This window comes from Triticum dicoccoides, chromosome 5B (genome assembly GCF_002162155.2).
Source record: "Triticum dicoccoides isolate Atlit2015 ecotype Zavitan chromosome 5B, WEW_v2.0, whole genome shotgun sequence".
Taxonomy (NCBI): domain Eukaryota; kingdom Viridiplantae; phylum Streptophyta; class Magnoliopsida; order Poales; family Poaceae; genus Triticum; species Triticum dicoccoides.
In genome coordinates, this window is record NC_041389.1 from 217,247,927 (window position 1) to 217,257,753 (window position 9,827).

At 49.6% G+C, this 9,827-nt stretch overlaps 1 protein-coding gene across 1 annotated transcript; it reads left to right on the forward strand.

Moving 5' to 3' along the window:
• Nucleotides 1–7,588: 7,588 nt before the first annotated feature.
• Nucleotides 7,589–8,107, forward strand: LOC119313110. The gene has a single exon (XM_037588915.1). The coding sequence runs from the start codon at nucleotides 7,589–7,591 to the stop codon at nucleotides 8,105–8,107; it is 519 nt and encodes a 172-aa protein (XP_037444812.1).
• Nucleotides 8,108–9,827: the final 1,720 nt, after the last annotated feature.

The following is a 9,827-nucleotide window of genomic DNA, read 5'->3' on the forward strand; positions in this document are numbered from 1 at the left end:
TTTCGTGGCAAGAAGGCGCACATACAACTTACGCGGCTGGATGGGAGTGTATGACCATTGGTCTTCTCCACCAAATTATCATAGTTGTCACTCAGTCCGATGAGCACATAAGAGGTGAACTCCTCCGGACCAAGAGCCTTGCCAATGGAGGCAAGTGTGTCAGCCATACCCATCGCCTTGTTGAAATAGTCCGTGACGATGAGATCATGAAGCTTCACCTCCCAAGGCGCAGTGCGAATAGCATGAGCTCGCACCTGAGACTGCGAAGCAAAACTGGTATGAAGGATCATCCACGTGTCCTGAGACGTAGCGGCAAAGATGACCAGTGACGAGACTCCCTCCGTAAGAGAGGACTGGATGGTCGAGAGTATGGCCTGATCCTGAGCCACCCACGCATGAAACCCCGGCTGGTATGGCGGGGGGCACGACAGAGTGCCATCAACAAAGCCCTCCAAATAGCGACTGCGAACACTATGGAAAAAAGACACATCCGTGACATTTTGGGCCGAACGAATTTTTTTCCTGTCATGCTTATGACACTTCTATGACGATAATTGTGACAAAACCCAGTATCATCATAGATGTGGTGGGCTCCTACTTCTATGACAAAAAATCATCACAGAAAATGGGCTTTTGTCCTGGGCAGGCCAGAGACGCAGCTGCATGACATTCTTTGGGCCGTCCATGACGGAAAACACCGTGGTAGAAGCGAGGGCGAGGAAATATCAGGGTGTTCCCGGTTACGGTGGGTGGTCGGGGCCGAGTGATGCATGGAGGGTTGCGCGTTTCTCTCGTACACGCACGCACATGGGTGTGAGGCGTTGGGCTCTAACTGAACCCGAGCATGGCGTTCGCTTGCTGAAGCCGAGCGATTGCACTGCAGGCTACGTGTTACTGAACCCGAGAGATCGGCCGATGGCTGTTAACTAAACCCGATCGAGCGATTCCTTCGCTACTGCTGCTAACTGAAGCCAATCGATGCTACCTCTGGATGAACAGTGAGTGTTGTTGGGGGGTTGGATGAGCAGTTCCCGGTGGGGGATTGGATGAACAGGACCCCGTGGTAGTAGAGGCCGTTGTCGCTGGATGAACAAGACCCCAATCGAGCTAGTTGGGGTGGATGAACAGGACCCCGTGGAGGGCTGGTTGAACAGTAGCCGGTGGAGGGCTGGATGAACAGTAGCCCATGAAGAGGTGGTTGAATAGGACTCCGTGGAGAGGGCTGGTTGAATAGTAGCCGGTGGAGGAGCCGCGGTGGAGGCTAGATGAATAGGAGCCCATGGATGAACAGTCGCAGGTGGAGGCTGGAGGAGGTCGGCGGTGGATGAACAGTAGCCCGTGGAGGCTGGAGGAGGTCGACGGTGAAGATGAACAGTATCCTGTGGAGTCCCGTTTTGTGGTACACCACACCCCTCCTGATGAACAGGACCCCTGTTTCGACCGTAGCGCTCCAACACAAGTCCGTTTCCTCCGTTTTGCGGTACGCCACGCTCCTCCCTTTCAACAGGACCCCGTTTCGACCATAGGAGGTCCAAGAAAAAGTCTGTTTCCTCTGTTTTGCGGTACGCCAGACCCCTCCCGATGAACAGGATCCCGTTTCGACTGTGGCCGGTCGAACACAAGGCCGTTTCCTCCATTCTGCGGAACGCCAGGCCTCGTTTCCATCGGTTGTTCCGTCCAACCCGGTTGACTCCCGATGAACACGACGACACATTCCGTTCTAACCCAGCCGGTTGGCTCCCCAGGAACAAGACGACGACGCAGTTTCCCCGTTCCGACCCAGCCATGTACATGAGCACTGGTCGTACGTATGCGCGAGTAGGCATTCGAGACCCCGCCCGTATGTCGTACATGGTTGTATTTACTTTCTTGCACCCTGGCCGTTGTACGTACATGTACATGCTACGTGCGCGTCTCTACTACGACACGTGCGCGCCTCTACATCGACCAGTATGTACGTACACGTTCGCGATGAGAATGAAAACACTACGTACGCTTCGACCAGGTGGGTCCCGACTGCTAGGCACTTCCTTGCATGCGAAGATGTAGCTGGTGGGTCCCAGCAGTCAGGGGGCAAATCATTTTTTATGCCCGTAATACGGACGCACTTCCTTGCATGCGAAGATGTAGCTGGTGGGTCCCAGAAGTCAGGGGGAAACATTTTTTTCGTGAAATACGGTGGCCCGTCCGGTGGGTCCCTGCTATTAGGTGGAGGAATCATTATTCTGCATGTAAAAAGGAGGCACTTCCTTGCTGCTGCCGTGGACCCATCTGTCAGCCTCTCCACGTACAGTACTCTTCCGATGGAAGTCGTTCCTTGACCACGTTGAACACACCGCGCCGAGAGCACCAGGGCGATGGACGACGGCGAGGCCTAGGAAGGGGACGACACGGAGCCGGGGAAGACGCGGCAGTGGAAGCCCACGCGGAGAGGTGTACGAGGGTTCGTTGGTTCGGCTGCGGTGTGAGGTTTGCCGTCGCCGCATAATAACAGGGGGTGTGGGTGAGTGGATGGCCTGGCTAGCGGTGGGAGTAGTAGGGGTGGTGAGGCCTCCGCGGCATCATAGCCGGCCATGAGAGGCAGGAGCACGCGACACGACCGGCGCTGGGTTGGGCGGCCGGAGCAAGAAGATCAGAGGTTGAAGAAGCACTACGGCCGTTGGATGGACATCGTATGGTCACTGGAGCTAGAATCGTTCATATTGACTAAGTTGACAAAGCCCTCCATCCCCGTCAACTTAGTAGGCCCACAAGTTAGCCTCCCACTATGGTGGGTCCCAGGTAGCAGGGTGGTATTCATTTTTTTGTGCGTAATAAGGAGGCACTTCCTTGCGTGCGAAGATATAGCTGGTGGCTCCGACCTGTCAGGGGCGGGAACATTTTTTCGTGAAATACAGAGGCCCTTCCGGTGGGTCCTAGCTGTCAAGTGGAGGAATCATTATTTTGCGCGTAATAAGAAGGCATTTCCTTGCGTGCGGCCGTGGACCCAGCTGTCAGCCTCTCCATGTACAATCCACTTCCGATGGATATCGTTCGTTGACCATGTTGACCACGCCGCACCGAGAGCACCAGGGCGGTGGACGACGGCGAGGCCTAGGAAGGGAACGACATGAAGCCAGGGAAGACTCGGCAGTTCTTTCCCACGTGGAGGGGAGTACGAGGGTTTACTGGTTCGTCTACCGTCGCCAGAGAATAACAGCAGGTGTGGGTGAGTAGAGGGATGGCTAGGCCAGCGATGGGAGTACGATGGGGCGGTGAGGCCTGCACGGCAGCATAGCCGGCCGCGGGAGGAGGGAGCAGGCAGTCCCGCCGGTGCTTGTTTGAGCGGCTGGAGTAGGAAGAGTAGAGATTTAAGAAGCACGATGGTCGTTGGATGGACATCCAACAGTCACTGCTCTCGTGTGTTGACTAAGTCGACACGGCGTTGCGTGTGAGTCAACCTTTTTTTTAGGAAAGCATACGCGTCAACCTGTAGTAGGTGCACAAGTCAGCCTCAAATATGTGGAAAACAGCATACAACCCATCTGCCATTATTTCTAATAATTTTAGCCCATTTGCTAATCATTAAGAATTTTTTTAGAGCCCATCTTCTTTTTGTTGGCATTACACCCCATATTGTGGCCAGGGTTAAAAATTATACGAAAATTGGCATACTTTGGTGCGGTCAACTGTTTTTAATCCCGAAATATCAAGTCACATTTAAACTAGTTTGAAAAAACAATCTATTATATATAAAAAGTATTTGACGGGTTAACCAAAAAAAGAGAAATAATCTAGAAATTACGAGAATAATTAGGAACATCTGGTCGTTGATTTGGTGGGCCACTAACTTTAAATAGATAATTAACGGACCAGATAAGAACTGAGAAAAAAAGAAACTAGAAAGAAAAAAATATACAGGCCTCCGCATGGCCAGATCCAATCTTGGAATCTCCTCATTTAAGACGGAAAATCCTATATGCCGCTCGTTGCGTCAAACTGCCGGCGCTTCGCACAGGCGACCGACCGAGCAGCGACGCAACGGGCCGGCCGGTTTTGGGAACCTTCTAGAGGTTCCCAGCTGGGTTTTTTCCGGTTTTGGGAACCTTCTAGAAGGTTCCTGAACCGGTTTTTTATTTTATTTTCTTTTTCTATTTCTGTTTCTTTTACTTTTTTTTGTCTTTCAAGTTTATGTTTTCTGTTTCAAAAAAATATTCGCGCTTTTTCAAAATTGTTCGTGAACAAGTTTGTTTAGAAAATGTTCTTTTCATTCATAAATTTGTTCTCAAGATTCAAAAAATGTTCATGCTTTAAGAAATTGTCCAAATTTGTTCTTCATTTCAAAATTTGTTCTCAAGATTCAAAAAATGTTCATACTTTCAGAAAATATTTATGTTCAAATTTTGTTCTCAATTTGAAAATTTTGTTCTCTAAATTAAAAAAATGTTCAGGATTTTATATTTTTGTTCAAAAAATGTTCTTTTCATTCATAAATATGTTCTCAAGATTCAAAAAATGTTCATGCTTTAAGAAATTGTCCAAATTCGTTCTTTGTTTCAAATTTGTTCTCAAGATTCAAAAAATGTCCGTGCTTTCAAAAATTGTTCGCGCTTCCAAATTTATTCTCCATTTCAAAATTTGTTCTCAAGATTCAAAAAATGTTTGCACTTTAAAAAAATTGTTCGTGCTTCCAAATTTGTTATCCGTTTCAAGTTTGTTCTCAAGATTCAAAAAATGTTTGTCAATTAGAAAAATTTTCAGGGAATTTTATAAAATTTCTTGTTTTGAAAATTTGTTCGTAATTTTTAAAAAAAATCGAGTTTTCAAAATATGTTCTCTGTTTCTTTTTGGTTTTTATTTTCCTTTACTTTTTTGTTGTTATTTCATGTTTCTATAAAAGTTCGGAAAAAAATTGTTCACAAATTCCAAAAATGTTTGGGTATTTCAAAAAGTGTTACAACTTTTCAAAGATTGTTCATTTTTAAAAAAAATGTTCTCATGTTTCTAAAATTGTTCACAGATTCAAAAAAATGGGTTCACAAATTTTTAAAATGTTCTCATCTTCTTTTTATATTTACTTTTTTTAGATTCCAAAGATGTTCCAATTTTAAAAAATTTGTTCACAAATTTGAAAGTGATCACAATTTTCAAATATTGTTCACAATTTCAAATTATGTTCTTGTTTTCAATTTTGTTCCTTTTTTATTCACAAAAACTGTTTGTGCTTTTGAAATTTGTTCCCATTATCAATTTTTTGTTCTCGAAATTCTATAAATGTTTGAGTTTTCAGAAAATGTCCACGAATTTCAAAAACCAGTCTGTCGAAAAATGTTCACGTCTTTTGTTTTACTTTTTTGAAATTTGAAAATAGTTCTGAGTTGTTAATTTTTCTTATCGTATTTTGGTACACTGCCCGTTTGTTAAAAGAAATTCACAATTTCGAAGGAAAGTTTGGAAAAATTAAAAAAAAACTGTCCACATTCTTCATTGGTATTAGTTCTTATACTAGCACGCTTCATATTTAGCAACAAGGCTTGTTATGTCTACTGGTTAGCTCCTCTTGTACGCAACCTGGAGGTGTAGAGATCGAAACCTGGCATCATTGCAAGCTTGGTTTTTTTTCACATTAATATCGCAGCGCTACTGTACAAGCAAGCGCGCCCACTATTGGGCCGGCCCAGTCGGGGTTCTGTGCGTGCGTCGCGCAGCTGTTTGACGCAGAATGCGTCCAATAGGAGTTCCCATTTAAGACTTAGAAGAAAAAAGAAATTGGCAGCGCTACTGTACAAGCAAGCGCGCCCACTATTGGGCCGGCCCAGTCGGGGTTCTGTGCGTGCGTCGCGCAGCTGTTTGACGCAGAATGCGTCCAATAGGAGTTCCCATTTAAGACTTAGAAGAAAAAAGAAATTGGCCTCCGCATCCAAATCTCCTTATCTATAGAAGTTGCTAAAAAGTGGAGAACGCAAACCCATAAAAATAGCATGTCCAGATCCTAAAAAAATGCAACTCCAGATTCTAAAAATATATGCATGTCCAGGTCCTATCGTGCTACTCCATCTCCCCATCGCATGTCCAGATGCTAAGAAAAATGCAAGTGCAGATCCTAAAAAAGAAATGCATGGCCACATCCTATCATACTACTCCATTTCTACATCCTACACAAAAAATAGAAACATCCCTTCATTCAATTTTATAAGTCATCACCGTTATTTTATCTGAACGATCAATTTCCATTTATTCCCATTGGCGCTCCCAGTCTTATACCAAGGTAAAGGAAACTAGAAAAATAAACCCTACTCATCCTCTCATGTTGCTGCCGCCGTCTCATGATTGTCTGTGATGTGATCTCTCTAGCGAGCCTCTTGGTCTGGGAGAATACTCCACTTCATCCTCATCCGGGTGAGGTTGCTGGCTGATACTTTTGGCTACGGCTGGAGGCATCCAACGAGATGCACAAGATGTACGTGCAAGTATACGTATTTTGCTTGCTTGAATTTTGTGACTGGCCGGAAACAGACGCACCTCAACTCAACATCTGCAGGTTAGCAGATAACGTTAATTAATTGATGGGCTAATCTTCATGCACATTACAAGTTTCAGATTGATGGTCTAATCCTTCAGGCACACTGTGTTAGGGCAAATAAGCCGCGGCGACGAGCTCACCGCGTCGGGCGCGTGTATGGGCGCGCGCCAGACGTAGCGGGCACGTCGGGACCGCGGGAGTGCGTGCGTGTGTGCGTGAAGGTCCAGCACGGGGCGTGTCCGTGCAGGTGTGCGTTGCGTGCGTGAGTTTAGGAGTGGCTGTTGGCGAGTCGCCTGGCACGATCGAGGGCGCGGTCGTTGGAGCTCGCCGTGGGGCGCGCGCTACGGAGCGCGACGCGGGCACGAGCGGGGCGAGCGGAGCGCGAGCGATCGGGAGGGAGTGGAGGCGTGGGTTCGAACCCGGTGCGCTGGCTCAGGTATAAAGCCACGCGAGGGGCTGTTGTAACAGCTGCGGGGTGGAAGCTCGAGTTCGTGCTCGAGGGAAAAACAAGGTGTTCGTGCATCGGAACTCCGTCGTGTCCCCCTTCTCCTTGTGTCTTCTTCTTCCTCGCTTCGGTTTAGTCCAAGGTGTGGTGACAGAGAGAGAGAGCTAGGGTAGAGGGAGAGCTAGGACATAGCCACGGCAACAGAGAGAGCACGGAGGAGCGCGGCGAGGGACTGGCGGTTCCGACATTTGGCATCAGAGCCACGTTCAGCTCAGGGCGCGCCGGCGATGTCGATCGTCCCGTACACCGGCGGAACAGGCGGGTCGCTGCCGCAGTCGGTGCCACTGCTCACCGGCGACAACTACACGGCGTGGTTGATCAAGGTGGAGGCGAACCTTGATGCGGCCGGGCTGTGGGAGACGGTGGTGGTGCCGGAGGACGCGGCGGCGGTCATCGCAAAGAAGGACAAGCCCGCGCGCGCCTACCTGCTCGGTGCACTCGCCGAGGACCTGCTGCTGCAGGTGGCGTCGAAGAAGACAGCGGCCGAGGTGTGGGCGAGCTTGAAGGCCAGGTTTGTGGGCGCGGACCGCGTGCGCGCGGCGCGGCTCGGCACGCTACGGGGGGAATTTGAGCTTCTGCGCATGGCGGAGTCAGAGTCCCTGGACGCGTTCGCCGGGAGGCTTGGTGGCATGGCGGCGCGCTACGCGGCGCTGGGCTCGTCCCTGGAGGATGCAGCACTCGTCAAGAAGCTGCTCGACTCGGTGCCGAACCGCCTGTACGCGGCGGTGGCCGGGATCGAGCAATTCTGCAACGTCGGCACGATGCTGTTCGAGGACGCGTTGGGGCGGCTGAAGGCATTTGACGAGCGGCTACGGCGACGCGATCAGGCGGGAGGCGAGCGCGCTGACGGGCAGCTGATGTTCACCGCGGCACAGTGGCGGGCGCGCGAGCGGCGTCGTGGCAGTGCGCGCGGAGAGGGCGACGACGACGGGGCGTGCAGCGAGGCGTCGGGCTTCGGCGGGAACCGGCGCGGCCGCTGCTACAAGTGCGGTGAACGCGGGCATTTCAAGCGCGAGTGCCCGCAGTGGAAGAAGGCGCCGGCGGCGGAGTGGGCCCTGCTGGCGGACGACGGCGACGTCGAGGACGCTGGCCTGCTCTGAGTCGCGGCTTAGGGCGCGAATGTTAGGGCAAATAAGCTGCGGCGACGAGCTCACCGCGTCGGGCGCGTGTATGGGCGCGCGCCAGACGTAGCGGGTGCGTCGGGACCGCGGGAGTGCGTGCGTGTGTGCGTGAAGGTCCAGCACGGGGCGTGTCCGTGCGGGTGTGCGTTGCGTGCGTGAGTTTAGGAGTGGCTGTTGGCGAGTCGCCTGGCACGATCGAGGGCGCGGTCGTTGGAGCTCGCCGTGGGGCGCGCGCTACGGAGCGCGACGCGGGCACGAGCGGGGCGAGCGTAGCGCGAGCGATCGGGAGGGAGTGGAGGCGTGGGTTCGAACCCGGTGCGCTGGCTCAGGTATAAAGCCACGCGAGGGGCCGTTGTAACAGCTGCGGGGTGGAAGCTCGAGTTCGTGCTCGAGGGAAAAACAAGGTGTTCGTGCACCGGAACTCCGCCGTGTCCCCCTTCTCCTTGTGTCTTCTTCTTCCTCGCTTCGGTTTAGTCCAAGGTGTGGTGACAGAGAGAGAGAGAGAGCTAGGGGGTAGAGGGGGAGCTGGGACATAGCCACGGCAACAGAGAGAGCACGGAGGAGCGCGGCGAGGGACTGGCGGTTCTGACACACTGGAAGTTTCAGATCGATTAGCTACTACTTCATGCACATAGTAAGTTTCAGGTTAACAAATATTTGATGCATGCACATCAGCGTCATCGGCCAAGTTGACTTGCAGCATGCACACGGACGTATGATTGAGCTATGCATCCAGACGTACATATAGTAATAGGTAGCACTTTTCTTTGATATAGTATATAAATACAACGTATGATCTCTATATTTGTATGCCATAGTCAGGAGACCCAATAGTACAAGATCATGTTTGTGCCTCCAGGGTGCATGACTACCGCACTACAAACATAGTGCATCTGCAACTCACGTAGATACTTGATTCCTCAAATTCATCAGGTCTTTAGTGACATTTAATATATGTAGCCAGTTTAGGCACTAAAAACATAAAATCCCTTTAGTAAAATAGCTAGAAGTGATCAACACATGTTATCATCATTTTTCGTGCCATATTGTAGCCAGAACTTATGCATGAAAAGAAAGGAAGATTGAAAAATATGTTGATTTGTGGCTGGAGTATTTCCACCATTTTTTGTTGAGATTTACTTTTTTTTAAGACCTTGGATTTCCTCCACCACGGCCTTGATTGACTATGGTGCCTCATGGTATGCAACCTTTTTGACATGTGCATAAGACGAGTATACAGTGAGATGGGACAAGGAAGAGTGAGCGAAGGATAACACATGAAAATAAAATACCACACAAGTATTGTGTGTTGCACCACGACTCAAGGTCTACACAAGGAGACAAGGTTCCTTGAGGAGGCCCTTCGACAGTCATGGAGTTTCCACATTATCGAACAATGGTGTCGACAGAGGAGGTGGAGTTTTTTTTTGCGGATGGTGTTGTTGTTTGAGGTGATGAAGCTTCACTAACATGGGATCCATCTTAGCCTTGGTTTCAAATTAGCAATAAGGGTAGAAAGTTTGATGGTCTCTTCTTTGTTGAACTTTATGGCCAGGTGTGATCCTCATCAATATTATCATATAGTGTTTCTAGATCTAATGGAGATGTAACCAGAGTATCCTTCTGGGAGAAATGTAAACTACAACTTGTAGAGGTTTATGGATGCATTTTGGTTTTGCACTATAAATTAATGTGCCTT

Coding starts and splice junctions, on each gene's coding strand:
- LOC119313110 (XM_037588915.1), top strand. CDS start 7,589: ATGGCGGAGTCAGAGTCCCTGGACGCGTTCGCCGGGAGGCTTGGTGGC.